Genomic DNA, 24,651 nt, shown 5'->3' with positions numbered 1-24,651 from the left:
CTTACTGACTACAGAGTATCTGGGAGTATGTCCTATAATTTGTTTATTACTTTGGAAGTTTGCCAAATGTATTGTCAGAACGTGGCACTTCAGACATGAGAATGTGTGTCTGTAAATTAATAGGACTGAAGCGTAGGGAATACATTTGTGGGAGTTTGTCATTGTAAGGAAAAATTAGTTATATTTGTTAAAGGTCTTCATAAAAGTATTATTACTACAGGAAAGCTGGTTTTATTTTCTATATTCACAAGAAGAAGAATGAATACATTCATAAATGTTCAGACGAGCATTTCCACGAGACCTTTAGTCAACATCATTTAAGAAAAACAGTTGTAAGAATAACTCCCCTAAACCTTGATTTGATATAAATTGCAATGATTTACTGCACTTTTCCACACAGTTCCACACACAAATGTAATGAATATATAGTGAAACCCACAAAATTCATATTAACTTCATTAACTAGAGAAAGAAATATCAGACAGAAACACTCATTCTCATACTTCTATTTTGCATTCATATTGTATTAGATATTCATAATGTATAACCAGCTTTTCCACATCTCACTGACTTTAACTGATATTTCAGTTTTACTGATAATGATATGTAGAAATCTGAATTTCTCACAGATATAAAGTAAGGGTCAAAACTGCTGGCAGTGACAACAATGCAAGCACTACTTGCTTTAATGCGTTTTAGGGAGTGAGCAATCGTAAAACAAATGTAAAACAATTAGTGCCACGCTGTTTGTCTGGGGTGTGCGTGTGTGCTTGTGTGTGCATGTGTCTGTGTGCGTGTGTGTCTGTGTGCGTGTGTGTCTGTGTGCGTATGTGTTTGTGCGTATGCGTGCGTGCAGGAATTTAAGAGTATATTTTGTGTATTTTACTGAGATTATGACCAACATGGCAACGGTGAAGAGATGGAGTGTGCGTGCCTCTCAGAGCACAGATGAGCTTCTCATGAGCCCCGATACAACCAACTCACACAGAAACTCTGTGTAAGACCCGATCTCACACACACACGCACACACACACACTTACTTGAGTTGTTGTCTTTGGATGTTGTGATAGAAAAATAAATAAAAAGATACTATGTGTTGGTGTATGATATTAACATAGTATTTCAGCATCTACCTGCAGACAGACCCATCTTAACTGATTAAAAACACACACCCACACATACAGACATGCTAAACACACACACATTGTCTTTCTCACTATCCATCACATATAGTATGTCTGTCTCTGTATGTGTCTCACTTTCTCTATTTCATTATAGTTTATTTTTATATGTTAGATTTATTAATTTAGTACAATCATATACATGTATGTATGTATGTCTGTCTGTCTGATCCGTGTGTGTGTCTGTCTGTCTGATCCGTGTGTGTGTCTGTCTGTCTGTCTGATCTGTGTGTGTGTCTGTCTGTCTGATCCGTGTGTGTCTGTCTGTCTGATCCGTGTGCGTGTCTGTCTGTCTGTCTAATCCATGTGCGTGTGTTTGTTTTCAGGGCTGCCCCTGACAGACTTGACTCCAACTACTTCAACTCTCGCCCTAGTACCAGCGACTCCATCCGTCGTACACTAGGTACACACAAACACACACACACACACACACACACACACACACACATATATTATATATATAATAAGTTACATCACAGCGCTGCTGTTGGTCAAATATTTGAATCATTTAGATTTATGTTTGGTCAGTGGTGTCACTCTGTTTACTGTTGTGTGTCCTCTTAAACATACATTGTGTGCGTTTGCTTGTGTTGGGTATGGCTCAGTGTAGTTCCATGTTTAAAATGTGTTTGCAAAGTATTATGGTTTTAATCTACTGCTTGTATTGCTCTCCACTTTATTTGCAGCATTTAATAAGTAAAGTTATTAAATAAACAATGATCCTAATTTTTTTATCCATTTATATTTATATTAAATATTGTGGTTCATCATAGAAACAAGGTTCCTGTTTTTACTTACATTTTAGCAGCTGTAAACAAAAAAGAGATGTCACTCCCCATCTTCTTTCTGTGAAAGTTAAAAAGACAAAAAAAAAAAAGTGTTATGTTACTAAGAAATCACAAAGCATATTCTGCTCTGTCCAGAAGATTTAGTTAGCCACTTCCTCTGACTATTACAAAGTGTTGACACTGGAGACACATTCAATAGACGTTAAATAAACACATTCACAGAAAAACCTTTCCTGACTATAAAAACAATAATTTATTACCAATTACAAGTGCATTAATATAAACATAAACATAAATTGTTTTTCATGTTGTTCCTTCTGACTAATCAAATTCCAGAAATGCGCACGTGTGTGTGTGCATGTGTGTTATCTGGTGAGATGAGATGAGGTCTTTTTTTTTTTTTCTTCATTTCCTCTTGCTTTCAGTTTCCTGTCCAGATGGGCTTTGTGGGCTAACCACTGTGATGTGTTCTTGGGTGACCTGAACTGAACTTATTCACGTGTGAGTGTGTGAGTGGGTGAGACTGAGTGTGTGTGTGTGTGTGTGTGTGTGTGTGTGTGTGTGTGTGTGTGTGTGTGTGTGTGTGTGTGTGTGTGTGTGTGTGTGTGTGTGTGTGAGTGAGAGAGTTAGTGTGTGTGTGTGAGTGCGTGTCTTTGAGAGTGTGTGAGTGTGTGCATGTGTGTGTCTTTGAGGGTGTGTGTGTGTGAAATTGTTCAGCCAGATGTGTACGCAAGTGAAAGTATTTATGTATGTTCTAAACTTAGTCGAAAGTAAACATTTTTAACTGAAGAAATTAAGGTAATGTCAATAAATTAAGAAATTAAGTAAATCTAAATAATGAAATCACTTTTAACAAAACATACAATCATTTTTCTTTGTACACTAATTGGCCAAAATAATGTGGGGACCTGATCACACCCTTATGTATGATATGGGCCTTTCTCGTATTGCTGCCTGGAAGTTGGAAACTCACAGCTGCATCAAATGTCTTTGTATTGTTGAATGTAGTAACATTGAGTTCTCATGTTCGTTTTTTCCTGATATCCAATCCACAATGTTTGCTGTTCTCTGCAGATGCTAAACTTGGGTATAATCTGTCTCTAACAACTACTTTAGTATTTTCCACTCCTAGTGTTCAACCATTCTTTAGAGTTATTTTAAGGGTTAGCCTATGTCTTTGTCTTCTTCTTCTTCTTCTTCTTCTTCTCCTCCTCCTCTGTCTCCTTTCTCTTCTTCTTTTTCATCTTCTTCTCCTTTTTCTCCTCCTCCCTCTCCTTTCTCTTCTTCTTCTTCTTCTTCTTCTTCTTCTCCTCCCCCCTCTCCTTTCTCTTCTTCTTCATCTTCTTCTTCGTCGTCTTCTTATTCTCCTTCTTATCCTCCTTCCTTTCCTTTCTCTTCTTCTTATCCTCCTCCCTCTCCGTTCTCCTCTTCTTCTTCTCACTCATCATTTAGCTGTGATTTTTTTTTCTTATTTCCAGATTCCGTCTGGCACTCATCTCAGGAATCATTAGGATCGGAAGTGACCACTCAACCACACAGGTGACACATACTTTAATGCTTTTTTGATCTCAATCTAATTATATATCGATAATGATGATCATTAGTTGATCATTTTGGTCCAGTAGTGTTTGTTAGGATTTTTTTTTCTTCTCCACTTCCTCATCCTTCATTGATATAAATAGAGCAGACTAAGCAGTACGGCCTACAGAAGGGAAACTTGTGCCCCTGCCTTGCCCAGGTCAGATAGGTCTAACAGGTGTACTGGTGGTGCTTTAGTGCAAGGATTTCCCTTGGCAAAATACTCAGAAGGGTGCGACCCTTATTAATGAATAAAATTGTATGGATTGCACAAAGCTTAGACAGCATGTAGAGAACAAAATTCAACTGGTTCCTACACAGGGAGCAGATTTATGGTGAAATAACTGTTTTTTGGAAATTCAGTATCTGTGCACTAATATGAAAATTCATTATGGCCAAATTACTTCAAACACATGGTCGCCCTTGGCCAGTCATTTTTCAGACAGGGTTAACATTGATGTTCCTGTTTACTTTGTTTGTGGCAAAAAAGAAAAAGGTATGTCATGTGTTCTTGTTGTTGTTGTTGTTGTTGTTGTATCCTTATCTGCTGTACCCTTAATGCATATCTTTCACCTGGAAATGTGGATATAGTAACCTTCTATTAATATATGAGGTAACATTTAAAGTAAAGCTTTAAAATTACACGCCACTACTAAAAAGGTCTAAACCTAGCACATTGTAGTGTGGATAAATATTTGTGTCCCATCCACAGATGCATGACTCCTTTTTTTTTTGTTTGTCTCATTGACAACCTCATGCTTGGGTCAGTGCTACCATGACAACAAATTAGCTTCATGCTCAGTTTCACTCTATGAGAGAGGAAAGCTGTGTGCAAACACACACACACACATATACACACACACACACACACACAATATGTGGGAGATTGACTCAGCACTTTATCCAGTGTGTCTGTGACTTGCCTTTCAAAAAGCCTTGAGAACAAAGAGCCTATTGTTCTTGGCTCGACCTGCTTGCTCTGTCTCCATGTCTTTAACCCTTGAGCTTTATACAGACAGATTGAGAGGTGTAAATACAATGTTCTGAGGACACAACTAAGTACAGTGCACTATAGTAGGGCTATTGGGGGTTGTCACACGTGTACAAATGACCTGTTATGTAATGTGTTTGATTAATCTGATTCTTGGGTTCTGTGTTTGTGTGTATATGTGTGTAAGCCCAGCTGCAAAGCTCCACTGGTCACTTCTTAGTAAAATAATGCATAGCCACAGGTTTTTAATGTGACAGAACAACATAAAGAAGTTTGGCCATGTATTAATTCATTGTGATTATTTTGTGGTGCCTCAGACTGGTGTGTGTATATACAGGGTTTTACGGTAAACTCCAGTAAAGCTGCCACTTATCTGTTGTAGATGAAATGTAGAAAGGTTTACAAGCACACATTATTATTCATTTCCGCACATAATGCTTGTTCGCAGAATAGAGTGCTACGTCTCTATTAATCTCTCTATTAACATCTAATTTCTGTAAGTTATAATAACGAGACAAAACAGTGTAGTAATATCAAGATCTCTTCTCTGTTGTTCTTTAATATGAAACCATGGAGAAATTCTCCTGAAACCACCACAAAAATAAAGACTCATCTCTCATAAAGATTTCCATAGTCATCACAGTAAACATCCATCATATTAAAGGACAAAAGTGTAGCAATCTTAGAATGAATAAAGTACCAGTTATACCTAACTATTTATATTATAATAGACCATGATGTATCTGAGCAAGGAGCAACAAATCCAAATTATTCTACTCATACCACATCATCAGAGAGAATAAGATTAGCAAGTTCTGTAAATAAAAGCTTTATTTGCTCTTTTTAAAATCGTCGGACTAATGCAGCATCCTCGTTACATAAAAATATATTTTTAATTGAACAAATTTATGCAAAACTTTCTGTTCCAGAAAATGGATGTCAGTTAAGTTCATTCACGAATAATATAGCGTATATATAAAGCATTCTAGCATCTACACCTTAATAAAACTACAAGGAGTTGGGGTAAACCCGCAGAGTACCTTAAGTTACTGTACAACCCTTTATATACACATAGACCATTTTAATTACTGAGGTGATTGTATTTCTACAAGTAGTGACATCAGCAGCATCCAGTATGAAGAGGTGTAGGTTGTGTAGACTCTAATAAGAGTTAAGCAAGAAGCTTTATTTTTGTGTTTAATTACAGAATAATACATAGTATAAACATCTGTGGAAAAATCATTGTCATTACAGTGATATATTATTCAAATCTTTCCTTACATCGATTGACACATTAGTTATAAAATTATAAAATAAATTTGAAAAACATAGATTACATTAGGTATAGCTTTATGTTACGTGACAAATGTGGAGCACTGTGGTTATAAACATTTAAATATTATGCAAACTAGGTTTCTTTAGAAAATAGCTCTTGACAGCCATATAAAAATGTTGATTCATAATGTGATGATCGATAGATAGATAGATAGATAGATAGATAGATAGATAGATAAGAAGGAAGGAAATAATAATACATATGACTGAATGCACAACAAGCAAACTAAGTATGATTGTATTGACTATAATTTTCCTACAGATAATTTTATATATATAAACATATAATTTATTCTAATAATATGACTATAACTTGAACTCATTTCTCTCTGACTCCTCCCACAGTGATGTCACCAGCAGCTTAACTGGCCGGCCAACAACCCCGCGCTCAACTGGCGCTGACATGGGGGGCGGGGCCCTGTCGAAACTCCGCCCGCTCGGCCCACATTTCTCCCACAGTGAACCACAACAGAGCGTCATCAAACCAAACAGCTCTACACACACATCATACAGTGAGACAACGCACACATCACGCAGTGAGTAAACACTACACACACATCACACAGTGAGATAACACACAACACACCATGAGTGAACACTACACACACATCACACAGTGAGACATCACAAACATCATACAGTGAGACAATGCACACATCACGCAGTGAGTAAACACTACACACACATCACACAGTGAGATAACACACAACACACCATGAGTGAACACTACACACACATCACACAGTGAGACATCACAAACATCATACAGTGAGACAATGCACACATCACGCAGTGAGTAAACACTACACACACATCACACAGTGAGATAACACACAACACACCATGAGTGAACACTACACACACATCACACAGTGAGACATCACAAACATCATACAGTGAGACAATGCACACATCACGCAGTGAGTAAACACTACACACACATCACACCGTGAGATAACACACAACACACCGTGAGTGAACACTACACACACATCACACAGTGAGACATCACACACATCACACGGTAAGTGAACACTAAACACACATCACACTGTGTTACAACACACATCACACCATGAGTAAATACTACACACACATCACACAGTGAGACAACACACACCATACAGTGAGACAACACACATCACACCGGGAGTGAACACTACACACACATCATACAGTGAGATATCACATACATCATACAGTGAGACATCACATACATCACACAGTGAGACGACACACACACCATACAGTGAGACAGCACACATCACACCGGGAGTGAACACTGCACACACATCATACAATGAGACTACACGCACATCATACAGTGAGACATCACATACATCACACAGTGAGACAACACACATCACACTATGAGACAACACACATCACAACATAAGTGAACACTACACACATCACACAGTGAGACAACACACACATCACACCATTACACAAACACACATCATGCTTTTATTGTACAAAATGAAATAAAACAAGTAATAAAATAAAATTACACACATGCTGTTAATTTATATATCAGACTGGATGATCAGCATTGCTCATGAGTGCATGTTCTTCTTGGGATAAGCATTTGCATTCCTGGCAGCAATTTTTGTTTTACAGCTATTGTTCTTGATGTTAACAGTGTTGGGTTTCACAATTCAGGTTGGAGTTTCATTTCATGTAAAAATACAGTTTCACTTCCTGATCCATGCTACTATCAAATGAACTTAATTACTTTTATTATCTGTATTTAAACACTGAAGAGGTGGAGCTGTGTCAGTGGATAAAATTTCATCTGAAAAACCTGCTGGAATTGTTTGATGAATCTTAAATTATTGTTTCCAATATATTCCTATGCTACAAAGAAGAATTAAAAGAATTGAGGCTGTTTTTGAGAGCAGAAGAAGACCCTACCCAGTATTCGTATAGTGTTCCTTATATCTTGCTCAGTATGTGTATGTTACAGAATATAGATCAGAAATGAGAAATTTACATTTACATTTACATTTACAGCATTTGGCAGACTCCCTTATCCAGAGCGCTAAGTGCTTAAATCTCTAACATTGGATACACTAATGCTGGCTCACTAGGTTACATACTTAAGATACCATGAGTTTAAAACATTGTTCAGAGTTACAATGAAAAAGTGCTTTCATCATGTGCTTTAGTGGAAAGAAAATCAGTTTCAATGAAATCAGTTAAAGAGCACAGCTTTGTTTCCTGCTCTTTCACTTTATGTCTTACTGGAATGCGTGTTGTGTGTGTGAAATTTTTGTGAGTGTGCCAAGTAAAGCAGCATATACCAGTACTGATGCAGGAATTTGTGCCTTTCTTCCGGTCTTGTAACATATCACATCAGCTCAAAGTTAACCATTGCCCTGAATAGCATGAGTTATATTCCTATTCCAATATTGCTATTGTCCACTCTGTCCTCGTCTTCAGGTGCGCAATCTAACAGGAAGTGAAGAGAGGTTCTGCTGACGGACCTGCAGCTTCCTGTCCACTCTGTCCTGAAGACGAGGAAAGAGTGGACAATAGCATGAGTTATATTCCTATTCCAATATTGCTATTGTCCACTCTGTCCTCTTCTTCAGGTGCACAATCTAACAGGAAGTGAAGAGAAGTTCTGCTGACGGACCTGCAGCTTCCTGTAACATCACACCTCCTTCTTAGTAGGCCAAGATGAATGAATGCAGGAGGAACAAAGATTGTGTTTGTGGACTGCGTGCTGTTTCAGGCTGACTGAGCCCCTGTGTAACCCAACACCACAATAACACCTTTATTATCAGGGCCATAGTATCCGCCCCCTCACCTTCACTGTGCTCACTCCTCACACTACAGAGCTTCACGTCACCTCATCACTCGTCATGTAATAAAAGGTTCATTTAGAATCTTATGCTGTACTTTTTTTTTTATCTTAATGTTTTTGTTTGTTTGTTTGTTTTGTTTGCCTCACAGTTGATTTTTTATTTTATTTTATCTTTAATGGTTTTTTGTACTTTTTCTGACATAAGAGTTTAGCTTCTACAGTATGTAATGTTTTCCTTTTAGATCACATTGTGCTGTTCATCTTGGTCAAAATTTAAATGTCCACAAACATCTGTGGACGTTTGAACTCTTTTTAAAATTGAAAACATTTCAATTAAATCTTTAGTTTATTCTTCATTGCAGCAGTGTTTTAACATTAAATTCAGATTTGAATGACTCTAGTAGTTTAGTGAATTAGTTCCGGGTTTGTTCCTGTTTTATTAATGTAGTAGTAGTAAATTATTTGTTAGAAATTTAACAGTGAAATGACTTTCAGCGCTTCAACTATACATTAAGCCAACATTTTAAACAATAATCAAAATTCTCATTATTTAAGACAGATCCATTGTTCAGACATTATCTTTATTCAAATGTTTTTATTGAACCTTCATTGTGCTTGTGTTAAAACTGACTATATGGTGTATCAATATATTTTTGCTGGACATTGTGATATGATTATATCTGTGAAAATTAGATAAGTTTACTGTAATGGTCCGAGGTACTTTTTGCTAATTGAAGTTATGGTTTAGAAAATAAAATAAAAAAATAAAAACAGATGTTTATTTGACTTGAAATTTAAAAAAAAAACATTTTACCATTACTTTTTTCTTTTATACAGAAAAGAGTAATGCAGGAAAACAAGAAACAGAAACAGACATTTACAAACAGAAACAGTTATTTAATTAGTAAGAACCCGTTTTTTGTCAGAGCAAGGTGTGTGCCACCTGCCCATCTGCACCAGCAAGTATTATGTAATACTACTGCAGTTGCTCTTTCTGAAAGCAAGGTTATTTTAGCCACACGTATATTGTAGGGGTGCGGCTTTTAGATACTAATCAATAATAGCGATGAAAGATAAACCGTTGTGCACAGAACATTAACTTAATAATACACAACAATTCACTGTATATTTATTAAAATGGTGTACATAAGGATTAAAGAGGCAATAAAACGTACTAAGTAAAATTTGTTTTTCTGTCATTTTCAAAAATCGATTATAAGATAGAAAGTTCAACCAACTCTGATCACTTTGTAATGGTGCATTTTAAAGTCCCACTTTATGATTGATTTGTAGTAAGATGTGGTGCAATTGTGTATGATCTCGCGATATAGGTGCGGCTAGATTTACCTTGCTTTCAGAAAGAGAATCTGGCTGGCATAACCGCAAGTAAACTACCTCAGCTAATATTGGTTGATTGCTAATAGAAAGTGAGATATCAGAAAGTGAGATATTGTGCTGGAATTGTTCCTGAGTGACAATCTTGTATTGTTTTTACAAAGGTATGCAGTGGTCCGTGTTTTGCCTCGTCCGGTTGAATGAAGTAGTCAAGTAGACTGCACCTAACCACACAAATTCAAATTTATTTGTATAGCACTTTTAACAGTGAACATTGTCTTAAAGCAGAACATGAATATAATACATGTTTAATGTAAAGATTTATATAATACAAAAATTCAAGATTAATATTAGATATATTTAAATGTGTTTGTGATTATCCCCAATGAGCAAGTCTGAGGTGACTGGAAAAACCCCATTGGATGGTAAAGGAAGAAACCTTGAGAGGAACCAACTGGAGCTGGTACAATATCTGAATGCCCTGGGATGGGTAGAAAAAGAGAAGCAGTGGAATTTCAATTACTCAAAAGTACATGGACACCAAACTTGTTTCTTCAGATTCTTTTCCAACCGTTTTTCATTTTGTCTCAGATCACACAATTGATTAAAAGAACCCTGTGAATTTTTAAGTTAGAAAGTTCATTCATTCATTCATCTTCTACCGCTTATCCGAACTACCTCGGGTCACGGGGAGCCTGTGCCTATCTCAGGCGTCATCGGGCATCAAGGCAGGATACACCCTGGACGGAGTAAGTTAGAAAGTTATTTTACTTATTTTAGTTTTTTTTAATTTAATGTTGTGAAACATTCAAAATTCACTCATCCACAAGTCTACCATTTGAAGACAAGCTTCACATTAGTGAGTCTCTTTGATCATGAAGTGTCATGAACATGAGGTTCTCTTTCTGTGGTGAAAGACGAATACCATACATTTAGAAGGAATGCTGCAATTTGTATCTGGAAAAACAAAGACAATGACTTTGACAGTGTCATGATGTGTATAACGAGTATGATTATAATACATTTATGAGTTTAAAGACAAAAGCAAGGACAAACTGTAGACATTTACAGTCAACTGATGATGGACAAGAGAATATTTATGCAATTTTGAGACAGGTGGGTGCAAAGATTTGAATTTATAATATGATACAAATTTGTCTAAATTGTTACTTGAAGGAAACTGAGCTAAATGCCTCACTCCTCTGAATTTCTGTGTTTATTTTGTTAATGTTCCATCTGCAAACATTTGCACTGGACTGTAATACACCAGATGCTCTGTCTAAAAGCCCTCAGGCGAGGTCACTTTACTGTAATAGTGAAAACATCACACACACACACACACATACACACAGAGAGAGAGAGACTCAGCATGACTGGAAATTGTGTCATTACATAACAGTTCATTTGGATGTTTATGTGATGTGACTGAGCTAATAATCCCTCCACTTGAACGCCCCTGTAGTGCACACTATTACATACATCACTTTTTTTTTTTTACTTGTTATGTGGAATTTTTGCCCCAATACTGCCCCCACCCCTGTGTGTGTGTGTGTGTGTGTGTGTGTGTGTGTGTGTGTGTGTGTGTGTGTGTGTGTGTGTGTGTGTGTGTGTGTGTGTGTGTGTGTGTGTTGTCGTCCAAATGTACAGCTGCAGCTGAACATCACAGACAGTTCTATTATCTTTTGTAGTAGATAATACTTCACATCCAAATCACATTTTTCAAAACTCTCGTCTTCACCTTCTTGTTCATCCGTTTCTCCCCTTTCTGTCTCTTCTCTTTTACCTCTTTCTTTTTAGCTTTTTCTTTTTCCCCTGACACACACATGCACACACACACCTGGATCAATAAAAAACACTAAGTTTATATTATGGTGCTGTGGCTGTAACTACCACATCAGGTTCAAGACCAGGTGTATTTTAGAAAAAAACAAAGATCTTTTCAAGCTTAGAATCTTATAAAAATAGCTCCATGTGAAAGCAGCCAAATGTAGAGCTGTACTGAAGCCATATATGTGTTACTTGTTACAAGTTGTTGACATAGCGATATTGGCCAACAGAGCCTACACAAATTAATAAATGGAAGAATAGCAATGATTGGTACATGGTTTGTGTGTGTGTGTGTGTTACTCACCAAAGCATGAAGAGGATAAGAGTTTTTTTTGGCCTTCAGAGCAACTGAAAAGTGAGAAAAATGGGAATTCTTCCTGTGGTGTTTCCTGAGCAGTCTCTGACTGACGCAAACACACACACACACACACACACACACTTTCCACTTAATGAGATATTCATAAACCTTATTTCTTATAAGACTATATAATAACTATATAATAAACCTTTTACCACATTTGGAGTGCAGCTAATTTATTCCCAGCTGCAAATACTCGTGGCAAATTCTCGTGGGAAAAGCAATTAAAGGAACTATTTCTGTGGTTAAAATGGTGTCACATTTCAAACTTGTACAGCAGCATTCTTTGTAAGTAAAATACAAGGTTTTACAATTTTACAATTTGTTTTTACAATTTGTTAAAAAATGCAAGAACACATTAAATATTTTATTCTTTTACACTTTTAATGTTGTGAAACGAGTTAGTTCTTTTCTCACTCACATTTTGCATTATAGCAGCTATAAAGACAGTAGTTCTCTCACCTGACTATCCTTTTTCACTCTCTTGAATATACAACTACTACTATTACTACTACTACTACTACTACTACTACTACTAATAATAATAATAATAATAATAATAATAATAATAATGATAATAATAATGTCATCTTTTGTTACTGAAAAACCAAAATAATCCAAGTGTACATTGAAGATTTTTTACAATCTATTAATGATCTTTAACCCTTCTGTGTATCAACCTGCAGTAACCCATCACATCCCAGAATTCAGTGCAGGAGGTTAAAAAAGTATTTGCTTGTGTCGGTGTTGTTTAAAGCCAGGGCCGTTAATGTTTATGTAACAGCTGTTTGTCCATCAACCCACTCTCAGCTGGACTGGACAAGGAGGAAAAATAACATGTGAATAACACACACACATGCGCACACACGTGTGTTTGAGGTATTTTTAAGGACTTCAGAAAAATAGTTCATGTTGATCATCGGGCTGGAAAAGGTTACAAAATACTCTTCTAAGAGTTTAGACTCATAGTCATATAGACTCTTTACAAATGGAAGAAATTTAAGACCAATGGTACATTTCCAGAAGTAGTGAACCAACAAAGATCACTCCAAAAACAAGACATGTAATAATCTGTTGGGTCAGACAGGAATACAGGGGGAACTTCTAAGCTAAAGATCTCTTTTACTTTGTCCTATGAGTCTGCCATCAGGTGAACACTGACCGACTTCTGTGTGCAGGGCAGAGTCACATGGAGAAAGTCACTACTCTCCAAAAAGAACATTGCTGCTCATGAGGTTTGCTAAAGACTACAGTATGTAGACAAGCCAGAATACTATTGGGAAAATAATTTATGGGGGAATGAGACCAAAATAAAACTTTTTGGTTTAAAATGAGAAGCTTTATTTTTAGAGAAATGAAAATACTGAATTCTGGCATAAGAACCTTATACATTCTGTGAAACACGGTGGTGGAGGAGTCATGCTTTGGGCCTGTATTGCTGCATCAGGGCCAGGACAGTTTGCCAACATTAATGGAACAATGAGTTCAGAATTATGCCAGTGAGCTCTAAATGAAAATGGCATGACATCTGTCCATGAACTGAATCTCAAGATAAAATGGGTCATACACCAAGAGAACGACCACAAGCACTCAGGTTTGTCTCCAAAAAATAATTAAAGAGGAACAAAGATAATGTTTTAGAACGGCCAAGTCAAAGTCCTGACCTTAATCCAATAGAAACATTGTGGAAGGACCTGAAGCAAGCAGCTCATGTGAGGACACACACAAAAATCTGAGTGAAGCTATCCTGTGCTGAGGAATGGGGAAAAAATCGTCTAAGCTGTTGAGCAGGTCTGATCAGAAGTTAGCGGAATCTTTCCTGGGATCACAACAGATACTGAAACAAAGGTTCTCATAGTTTTGCAAGTCAAAGACTTTTTCAAAATAATTAAATAAAGAAGTATTATATTCTTGGCTCATTTGTTTGATTGTGTTTACTTTGTTTACTTTTAGGACTTGACATCTGATGATGTTTTGGGTCATATTTATGTAGAAATATAGGAATTTCTAAAGGGTTCACAAACTTTCAAGCAACACTGTAGGTTCTAGAGAGCATTTAATTAGACAAAAAAGATAATAAGAAAACCATTTGTTAATTATTTTAAGAATTAATTTTATTTTGATGTCTAACACTTAGGGACAAGAAACAACATAACAAACAACATAATCAGGTACAAAACATACAGTACAATTACATAAAATGATAAAATTTGGATAAAGGCTCTGTGTGTGTGTGTGTGTGTGTGTGTGTATGTGTGTGTGTGTGTGCGTGCGTGCGTGCGTGCGTGCATGCGTGCGTGCGTGCATATTTGTGTATTAGTGTATTTGGTCCTGCTAAAAAACAAGTATACGCATGCAAACACAAACGCACACTAGTGTTGGATGGTTAGAAGGGGAAAATGGGAATGACAGTATGACAGGATGCACATGCAGCTACAGGAAATGAATGGATGAAGGAAAGGAAGAAGGGATTTTGGAACACAGCTGAAGTCTGAAGAATGAATAATTCCTGTTTTTTATCTCACTCGTCATAACTGGAGATTTCCTGCTTCAGAAAAGAAGTCTACATGTTTACACCATTAGCACTGTGTGTTAGTTTCACTTCATCTACAATCTGGATAAATATTATTTCATTCATGGAAATTGGGACAAGGACATTCAGGGACAATTGAGAGATGTTAGTTGTTATTAAATGTACATTTTATACATTTATTTGGCACAGGTTTTTTTTACACCAGATGTCCTTCCTGTTGGTTCTTATGAATTAAGATGGATAAATACTAACTAACAATAGATTTAGTTAAAAAGATCTGTGTGTGTGTATATGTGTGTGTGTGTGTGTGTGTGTGTGTGTGTGTGTGTGTGTGTGTGTGTGTGTAAAATGAAGACCAAATTATACAACTAAGATAGTTCTAAGTACTAAAGTGAAAGTCCTAGACTTCCATGACTTTCATGTTTAATATATGGCTTTCATGTTTAATTTCCACAATTTCTGAACTATATGATAAATTCTTTAATCAATTGCATTTTATTTATTTATAGATAATTTCCTATGCTATTTGTTGATTTATATAATATAATAATATACAGTATTTTCACAAATGATTTGTTACTTTCCTTGACTTTTTCATTTCTTTCTTTATGATTACTGTTAGCTGTATAATCTATTAAGATAATATATTAATAATAAAGAATAAACAATAACAACAATATAATAAGTTTTAAAAATCTAAAACATGAAATATTCACACGATTGTCTAAGTTACAGTCCCCAAACTTACAGGAACAAAGGAACAAAGACTCATTCTTCATGTTCATTCAAGCAGAAGATTTCATTTTTCACTGAGCAACAAAGACACACACACACACACACACACACACGCAGGTACACACACGCACACACGAAGGCGCGCATGCTCCCCTATATGATAGTTTTGGTGTCTAGGTGATGACATGTCTTTATCACTTTTAAACCTGAATGATCACATACTTTTGCAGTAAGACTCGTTCTTCATGACACCAGAAAGAATGCTAGTCATGTCAACAGTCTGTTGTCGAAAATAAGAAAAATGATGAACTGATTAATTAGAAAATGTGACTCGTGAGAGGTCACATTGTTTTATATGAAATAGGTTATATTGTTATATTTATATATTTGAATGACAGCAAGCAGGGCCGGCCCTGCACATAGGCAGAATAGGCAAATGCTAAGGGCGCCGCCCACCACTAGGGGCGCCCGTGCGCCCAAATTATTATTTTTATTAATATATATGTATATGTATTTTATTACCTGAGAAATATTTTATTTATATATTTATTATACATATTTTATTGCTGTAAGAAAGGCAAGGAAAGCAAGGTCTCCGTGATATAGTTTTTTTTATATAGTTTGTGTGTGTTTCAAAATAAAGAAAAACAGGACAAAGCTGTGCAGTTTGTTTCTGTGTAAGTTTATGAACAAAATGATCGGAACACAATTGTCTGTGATTCCAGGGGCACCAGGTGAAATCTTGCCTAGGGCAGCAAATTGGCCAAGGCCGGCCCTGACAGCAAGGCATGTATGTGCTGTTTGTATGCTTGGTGTCACGATGTTGTCACAGCCGTTGGGTGTATTTTAACATGCACAGGGCAACACTACTTGTTTAAACTGATACAGATTACTCTGGTTGGGTTTCCAATCATTACGCTGATAGATACATCAAATAAATCAAATATTAATAAAATATAATACACTCTTGTGTTATTAACGCTTGTTTATTTATTTTGTTAATCCTCTTGTTTTGTTTAAAAGTAACATAAAGGTTCATATAATAACCTATTTGTTTATTTTATTCTATCCAACACTGAGGTTAAATTCTGGACTATGATTGGTCAGAAGGTGTTTATGAATTTTCTATTAAAGCTCTGGTAGTAATCCAGCTGCAAAGCACAGCTCTATATTAATGATCTCATTCTAATACATTATATAATTATAATGTATAATAATTATAGAATTATAATATAGTGGACACTTTCATGTTTCTTTTTGAAATGAAATGGTTAATTACTGTAATTTCTGTTATGTTGACATTTCCTATGCTTTCTAATTACAAAATTAAACTAAACCTAGAAAGAAAGAAACTACATTAAATCTAACTAAAGGTTGTCTGAGCGTTTTCTGGGAGAAACTGAGAAAATATAGTTATACATTTAAAATATTCCTAAGTTCCTAAGTACCATCTAAGACGCTTAAGGGAATTCAGTCTACCCTCTCAGGTGCTAAAGACTTTCTACACCTGCACCATTGAGAGCGTCCTGACGGGTAGCATCACCTCCTGGTTCGGGAACAGCACCATCCCAGGCGAGCCCTTCAGAGGGTGGTGCGGTCAGCTGAACGTACTATCCACACCGAGCTCCCTGACCTGCACGCTGTGCCGGACCAGGGCCAGGAAGATTGAAAAGGAACTCAGCCATCCCAACAATGGACTCTTTTCATTGTTTCGTTCAGGGAGACGCTTTCGCTCCTTGAAAGCAAACACAGAGAGAATGAGGAGAAACTTCTTTCCGCAGGCCATTCAGAGTTTAAACCAGGAAACACCCAGGATCTAGTACTGGACCTCTCCCTCCATCTTCACTTTTTTCTGCATACCGTTTTTGCACTATGTCACTTTAAGTCTGGACTGTCACTTTAACTCTGGACTTGCACAGCACTCTGCCACTTTATACACTTTATACACACCATACTGCACATAGACACTTTATAGACAATCATTAAAACCATACGTTTATACATAATGTATATACATTCTTTTTCATTTCTTTATTTTTCACATATATTTTCATATTTTATATAGTTGTTATATAGTTTATACTTTTTATTTATCTATCTCCTTTTGGTTATATTTTTTTATCCCAAATTGCATTCCTTTTATGTTTGAATACAGATACAAAAAGCATTTCACTGCATGTCGTACTCTGTATGTGTGTATGTGACAAATAAAATTTGATTTGATTTGATCTGAAGTTGGACCTGCTCTATCCTTTAGGACGTGTCTTGTATCAACAGGGGGCGTGGTTTGTGATTGAGTGACAGCTGCTGAGTCTTTAAAAGTCAGCGGGTTCCCGAGCGCAGAGCTGCAGTGTTTCTGTGGGAGATTAAATGATACACAGCCGGCGACCGTTCAGAGTCATTTTTACAAAGATGCCGAACAAGCTGGAATTTCTGAATTTTGTCAACATGTGAGTAATTTGTATTTGTATTTGTCTGTATTTATATTTCTTAAATTATTAAATAAATTCCGACTCATTTCGAGCTAACAGCTAACAGTGAGATGGATAAATTTACCTCAGCAGCACAAACTGACTCATTTGTGTTGCTTATGGTCTGTTATCCATGTGATTAGGAATTTCTTACATAGAATTGTAAGAAAAATAAATAATTGCCCCCCCCCCAAAAAAAAACACTTTAAAAAGGTGTAGTTTATTTTAAGTTTTGATCAATTCCATCATGTGCAATAACCATGTATCTATATGTGTGTGTGTGTCTGTGTCTGTCTGTGTCTGTGTGTCTGTGTCTGTCTGTGTCTGTGTGTGTGTCTGTGTCTGTGTGTGTGTGTCTGTCTGTCTGTGTGTGTGTGTGTCTGTCTGTGTGTGTCTGTCTGTGTGTGTGTCTGTCTGTGTGTGTGTCTGTCTGTGTGTGTGTCTGTCTGTGTGTGTCTGTCTGTGTGTGTGTGTCTGTCTGTGTGTGTGTGTGTGTGTCTGTGTGTGTGTGTGTCTGTGTGTGTGTGTGTGTCTGTGTGTGTGTGTGTGTCTGTGTGTGTGTCTGTGTGTGTGTCTGTGTGTGTGTGCGTGTGTGAGTGTGTGTATCTGTGTCTCTGTGTGTGTGTGTGTGTGTGTGTGTCTGTGTGTGTGTCTGTGTGTGTGTCTGTGTGTGTGTCTGTGTGTGTGTCTGTGTGTGTGTCTGTGTGTGTCTGTGTGTCTGTGTCTGTGTGTGTCTGTGTGTGTCTGTGTGTGTCTGTGTGTGTGTGTGTCTGTCTGTGTGTGTGTGTGTCTGTATGTGAGTGTGAGTGTGCGAGTGAGTATGTGAGTGTGCGAGTGTGAATGTGTGTGTGTGTGTGTGTGTGTGTGTTCCACTTATGTGAAAACATACTTGGCAATAAAGTGTGTGTGTGAGTGTGTCTGTGTGAGTGTGAGTGTGCATGTGTGTGTGTCTGTGTGTCTGTGAGTGTGTCTGTGTGTGTGTGTGTGTGTGTGTGTGAGAGTGTGTGTGTGTGTGTGTGTGTAAATGTGTGTGTATGTGAGTATGTGTGTGAGTATGTGAGTGTGCGAGTGAGTATGTGAGTGTGCGAGTGTGGAAACTTGGTATGTTTCATCAGCGACATGTTCTGAGCGCATCTGATCGGCTTGACCCCGTGTGTGTGTGTGTGTGTGTGTGTGTGTGTGTATGTGTGTCTCTGTGAGTGTGTGTATGTGTGTCTCTGTGAGTGTGTGTATGTGTGTCTCTGTGTGTGTGTGTGTCTGTGTGTGTGTGTGTCTGTGTGTGTGTCTGTGTGTCTGTCTGTCTGTGTGTGTCTGTCTGTCTGTGTGTGTCTGTCTGTGTGTGTGTCTGTGTGTGTGTCTGTGTGTGTCTGTCTGTGTGTGTGTCTGTCTGTGTGTGTGTGTCTGTCTGTGTGTGTGTCTGTCTGTGTGTGTGTCTGTCTGTGTGTGTGTGTCTGTCTGTGTGTGTGTGTCTGTCTGTGTGTGTGTGTCTGTCTGTGTGTGTGTGTGTCTGTCTGTGTGTGTGTCTGTCTGTGTGTGTGTCTGTCTGTGTGTGTGTCTGTCTGTGTGTGTGTCTGTCTGTGTGTGTGTCTGTCTGTGTGTGTGTGTGTCTGTCTGTGTGTGTGTCTGTCTGTGTGTGTGTGTCTGTCTGTGTGTGTGTGTGTCTGTCTGTGTGTGTGTGTGTGTCTGTGTGTGTGTGTGTGTGTGTCTGTCTGTGTGTGTGTCTGTCTGTGTGTGTGTGTCTGTCTGTGTGTGTGTGTCTGTCTGTGTGTGTGTCTGTCTGTGTGTGTGTCTGTCTGTGTGTGTGTGTCTGTGTGTGTGTGTCTGTGTGTGTGTCTGTGTGTGTGTGTCTGTGTGTGTGTCTGTGTGTGTGTGTCTGTGTGTGTGTGTGTGTGTCTGTGTGTGTGTCTGTGAGTGCGTGCGCGTGTGTGTCTGTGTGTCTGTGTGTCTGTGTGTCTGTGTGTCTGTGTGTCTGTGTGTCTGTGTGTCTGTGTGTCTGTGTGTGAGTGCGTGCGTGTCTGTGTGTGAGTGCGTGCGTGTCTGTGTGTGAGTGCGTGCGTGTCTGTGTGTGTGTGTCTGTGTGTGAGTGCGTGCGTGTCTGTGTGTCTGTGTGTCTGTGTGTGTGCGTGAGTGTCTGTGTGTGTGTGTCTGTGTGTGAGTGCGTGCGTGTCTGTGTGTGAGTGCATGATCGTGTGAGTGGGTGCGTCTGTGAGTGAGAGTGATTGTTTCCTCACTCTAATGCAAATGACTACACTCTTTTACATGAAAATATCACAGCATTTTTAAAGATATAAACTGCCTCCTCTTCACCCAATCTTGCTTTAACCTTCATCCTATTGCTTTAAAGCACTTCATGAAGTGTGTTTAATTTATAATAAAAAGCACAAAACCTCTTTTCTCTACAAAATTTAATTCAGTCGTGTTTTGTTCACATGCCTGGGGTTTTACCTGTAATTATTTCTACTGCATTCTTTTGTAAAAGGTAATAGAACATTACTGATGATGGAATAAACACGTGTGTGAGTGTGTGTTGCAATCTAAGGTGACAATTGACTAATGACTCATTATATGTACATTACATACATTTAATGATTTAATTACCAGTTAAATAGTAGTGGATCCTTTTTTTCAGTGAGACACACTTCAGAATCTATTTTTTTTTTTTTTTTTTTTGTGGAGGCAGTAAAACTACACGCTACCCAGCAGCTCCCAGTATGCCGTAAAAACCTGATGTGTCATAAAGAAGAAAAAACCATTAGTGGAATTTTGTCACCCTAAAAAAGGTCACAGCAAATCATCTGTTACTACCTAACTCTATCCTCGCCATCCTCTACCCTCACACCAGTTAACTTCATGTCCTCTTTTAACACAACTTATGAAAAAATTTGGATGTATTATGCCGGATGCCCTTTCTGACCCAACTCTCCCTATTTATCCAGGCTTGGGACTGGCACAGAAGTCACTGACTTGCCTATGGCTAGATTAGTGACAAAAACATCTGAATGAAAAGAGATCACTGTAATGATCAGGTTGCATTGAACAGGACAGGTTTATTTTTTCCTTTTAAAACACTCTCTCAAACATTATCAAGCAAACTTGCGCATCCACCCAAAACATAATCAAGTATGTTCTCAATTTTTGCATCTGTACATTAAAAAAACATAATACTTTTTGGCCTGTTTTATTTTCATCGGCCGTTTATTTGCTTTTTCTATCCTTGAATTAATGTGGAACTGAATCACAGAGCGAGATTGTGGAGTTGTTGCTGTTGTTCGATTTGAATGGGTTACATGAATGTGTCATGAAAATATGTACCAACACAGAATCATCTCAGTCTTCTCAGTTCACCATGTGTTCAGATTCCTCCCTTTGGGGTAGCATGTCTAAAACGATATTTTCTCTAGATTAAAATGTTCATTTGTAACGTTGTTTTTAAAATGTATTTATTTTATTTTTTTACAAGGGCAACTTTCAGATATCGCTGGAGGGCATTCAAGGCGATAGTTTTGATGTTACTTGTGACTGTGCTGATGGTCAGCGTGTTTCAGAGAGGACTCGTCAGCAGCAGAGGGGACATACAGTTCGAGAGGGATTCACGCATGCAGAAGGAAGTGATAAACTACTGGAAAGAAAACCAGGACAAATTGGCTGAAACCAAAGAAGAACCGGTGTATGAACGAGACATAGCCAGAACATGGGACATCACCAGCACAAACTGCAGCGCTAACACAAATATTTCTACTACAGAAAGTTTCAACACACTGGAGCAGAGCTTTCAACAGTTTCTCCTCTACAGACACTGCAGATATTTCCCCATGATCATGAACCACCCAGAGAAATGTTCTGAAGATGTGCACCTCCTCATAGCGGTAAAATCCATTATTACGCAGCATGACAGACGTGACGTGATCCGGAAAACCTGGGGAAAGGAGCAGGTCATAGGCGGCAAGAAGATCAAGTTGCTCTTCCTGTTGGGATCTTCTACTAATGAAGCGGAGAAAGCGAACCACCAGAAGCTTCTGGAATACGAGGATTATATCTATGGCGACATCCTGCAGTGGGATTTCATGGATACATTCTTCAACCTCACATTAAAGGAAACAAACTTCCTGAAATGGTTCTCCATCTACTGCGGGAACGTGCGCTACATCTTCAAAGGGGACGATGATGTTTTTGTGAGCGTGACAAACATTCTGGAGTATCTTGAGAGCAGCAAGAACACGAAAGACTTGTTTGCTGGAGACGTCCTGTTCAAAGCGATACCTATCCGAAATAAAGAGAACAAGTATCACATCCCACTTGTGCTGTATAACAAGACGAATTACCCACCGTATGCAGGAGGTGGGGGGTTCTTGATGGACGGTCCCCTTGCACAACGTCTCTATTTGACATCAGAAACACTGGAGCTGTTTCCAATCGATGATGTGTTCCTTGGAATGTGCTTAGAGGTGCTACAGGTGACGCCTATAAAACACAATGCATTCAAAACCTTTGGTCTCTTGAAGGACAAAAAGAGCAAACTGAACAAAGAGCCATGTTTCTACAAGAGCATGATCGTGGTTCATAAACTTTTACCTCCAGAGCTTCTAGAAATGTGGAGGTTGGTCCACACTGACCTTGGGTGCGCACTCAAGTCCGGGCTGTTGGGAGATTTAAAAAATGAGAAGTTATAGCAGTTCTATGGAACATCTTAAAGATTTTATGTACAGTAACCACACCCCGGTCTTAACATCGTCTTGTTGTCCAAATGAAATTCAAAATTTCTTCTTCTTAGAAATAAATACGCCCCATAAACCCTTTTAGTTTAGGTTCCAGTATGAATCATATGTATACCATGTGAATTGCTTATACAAGGAAGGACACTATCTCAGACAATCGTTGTTTTCTTACAACCATTTACTTAACACCGAGCTAGTGGACAATTATTTTTGCTATACAGTTACATACATGCAGCACTGCATGTCCTTATTGGAGAAGCCACTATGACATGAAAAATTTTGCATTTGGGGAGCATAAAAGATTTTTTTAGTGCTTTATTTTCTAAGCTACACTTGGTTGATATTGGGTGGTTTCTTTTTGCGGTATTTTTTAGGTATCACACTGTGCCAATCTGTAAATGAAGTAAAAGTAGTGTTAGATGTTCTAATGCAGCGGTGTCCAATCTTATCCAGAAAGTGTGGGTGCAGGTTTTCATTCCAAACAAGCAGAAGCCACACCAGATTAAACAAGTGGAATCAGGTGTGGCTTCTGCACCCACACAAGCCCTTTGTGGATAAGATTGGACACCGCTGTTCCAATGAAACAGAAGGAAACAAAAACCGCTCTACCTAACTCATGGTGCTGGCTGAATGAATTGTCATTATTTTTCCTAATTTTCTTTTTTACCCTTGACCAGCTGACCTGAGGTTTATTAGATAAATAAAAAACAATTGACATCACTGTTCTCTGCCTTGAGAAGCAACCAAGAGGAGAAGAGTAACTCTCAACTGATGCAACCACCACCATGCTTTAACTTATTTGTAACAATACAAAGTGGGGGAAATTTGAATGGGGCGAATATTTCTACAAGGTACTGGATACTGGAGCAGTAAAATAATTTAGTGGTTGCTTTTTACGTTTTATTTGCCCAATTCTGCTCATGACCGTGTTAGTTAGTTAAGGGTACTTTACAGGCTGGCATTTAATCATGTCCAGTCTGTCTCAAATCTCTTGTCTGTGTTTTGTGATGGTCACCGTTTATCAGTGTAAAATCTTTGTAAATGTGTCAGTCTGCATCTCAAATCACATCCCTGAGACATAAACATGCTTTGTGTAGTTCACATTGTAGAAAGTTTTGATGCACTTCATTTGATGTTCTTTTGTGTAAATTTGTTTAGTATGTGTTTGAATGTCTGGATCATTTTGCATTTGATTTTATTTATTTGTATTTGTAACAGAATGTAAGTAACAGTTAGGATGCATACTCGTGTCATGAGAATACATGTGTGTGACTCGACACACAGCAGATAGAATTATTATTGACATTTTCCAGTTACAGATAGTAATAGTGTCTTTACATAATCGTACAGTAGTAAAAAAAAATTGTGAGGTGTCAAATTTTTACACGCTGTACATTATAAACTGTGAAATGAATAAATACTCTGGTACGTAATTTAAAGACAGAGCAGTTTTAAGGTTTGGGGTTTGTGATATTTAAAGTTTCTTCTAAATTATGCACCTTTTTTCCAATTCTGACTTGAAATGAGTGAAATTGATGAAATCAGCAGGAATGTAGAGGCCATAATTGTAAATAAAGATTTCTAAATATAAAGGTGTGTTTTCTGTACATTGCTCTTTCTCTCACTTCTCTACTCACACTTTGGGGTCATCTTTTTTTCAAATTTGAAGTAAAGTGTAAAAAGTGCTCAGTGTGTGTTAATTAACAAATCCACTCTGAGACATAAACCGTTTAATATCCACACATAGCAGTGCAGCTGGAAGTCTCACTGCTATTCCAATCTGCTGGTTCTAATATGTTGTTATTTATGATGTGAGACGTCAGTGTTTTGTAACAGGAAGAGGTGAATTTTAAAGGAGTTTATGCTTCAGTTTCTCTATAACCTGACATATGATGCTTCTATAAAACATGAGAAACTAAACTTCTTTGTTTCTGACTTTCCACAACATAAAATCTTTTTTTTTTTTTCATTTAATAGTTTGATAAAACAAAAAGA

The 24,651-nt window shown here is 37.6% G+C and overlaps 2 protein-coding genes and 1 long non-coding RNA gene across 6 annotated transcripts in view; 2 read left to right on the top strand and 1 right to left on the bottom strand.

Annotated features, from left to right (window-relative positions):
• Window positions 1–2,289, bottom strand: part of LOC132854986 (uncharacterized) — a 4,551-nt gene extending 2,262 nt beyond the window's left edge. Inside the window, exon 1 of the long non-coding RNA XR_009649282.1 lies at window positions 1,980–2,289. This is a non-coding gene — a long non-coding RNA (uncharacterized LOC132854986). The remainder of the gene's footprint in view (window positions 1–1,979) is intronic.
• Window positions 1–9,428, top strand: part of LOC132854962 (lisH domain-containing protein ARMC9) — a 27,461-nt gene extending 18,033 nt beyond the window's left edge. For 3 of the 4 annotated variants that reach the window (XM_060883672.1, XM_060883649.1, XM_060883664.1), the window contains 6 exons: window positions 1–25; window positions 891–997; window positions 1,508–1,584; window positions 3,448–3,508; window positions 6,219–6,409; window positions 8,316–9,428. The exon at window positions 1–25 is cut by the window's left edge and continues 74 nt beyond it. In XM_060883672.1, coding sequence (XP_060739655.1) covers window positions 1–25; window positions 891–997; window positions 1,508–1,584; window positions 3,448–3,508; window positions 6,219–6,409; window positions 8,316–8,338 — 484 coding nt within the window. In that variant the 3' untranslated portion in view covers window positions 8,339–9,428. The remainder of the gene's footprint in view (window positions 26–890; window positions 998–1,507; window positions 1,585–3,447; window positions 3,509–6,218; window positions 6,410–8,315) is intronic. The other variant, XM_060883655.1, reaches the window with a different exon arrangement.
• An 8,382-nt stretch (window positions 9,429–17,810) lies between these two features.
• On the top strand, window positions 17,811–24,248 carry b3gnt7 (UDP-GlcNAc:betaGal beta-1,3-N-acetylglucosaminyltransferase 7). Its single transcript, XM_060883637.1, has 2 exons — window positions 17,811–17,920; window positions 21,402–24,248. Exons 1-2 carry the CDS (start codon window positions 17,841–17,843, stop codon window positions 22,609–22,611), a joined length of 1,290 nt encoding a protein of 429 aa, XP_060739620.1. The 5' UTR covers window positions 17,811–17,840; the 3' UTR covers window positions 22,612–24,248.
• The last annotated feature ends 403 nt before the right edge of the window (window positions 24,249–24,651 follow it).

Source organism: Tachysurus vachellii, chromosome 1 (assembly GCF_030014155.1).
Source record: "Tachysurus vachellii isolate PV-2020 chromosome 1, HZAU_Pvac_v1, whole genome shotgun sequence".
Lineage (NCBI taxonomy): Eukaryota > Metazoa > Chordata > Actinopteri > Siluriformes > Bagridae > Tachysurus > Tachysurus vachellii.
The sequence above is the reverse complement of the archived record's forward strand: the minus strand, read 5'-3'. Positions and strand labels throughout refer to the sequence as shown.

Bases quoted from the DNA above. Each gene is read 5' to 3' on its own strand.
- b3gnt7 (XM_060883637.1), top strand. From the start codon at position 17,841: ATGATACACAGCCGGCGACCGTTCAGAGTCATTTTTACAAAGATGCCG. The intron at 17,921-21,401 runs GTGAGTAATTTG...TTTTTTTACAAG, and splicing joins TTTCTGAATTTTGTCAACAT to GGCAACTTTCAGATATCGCT.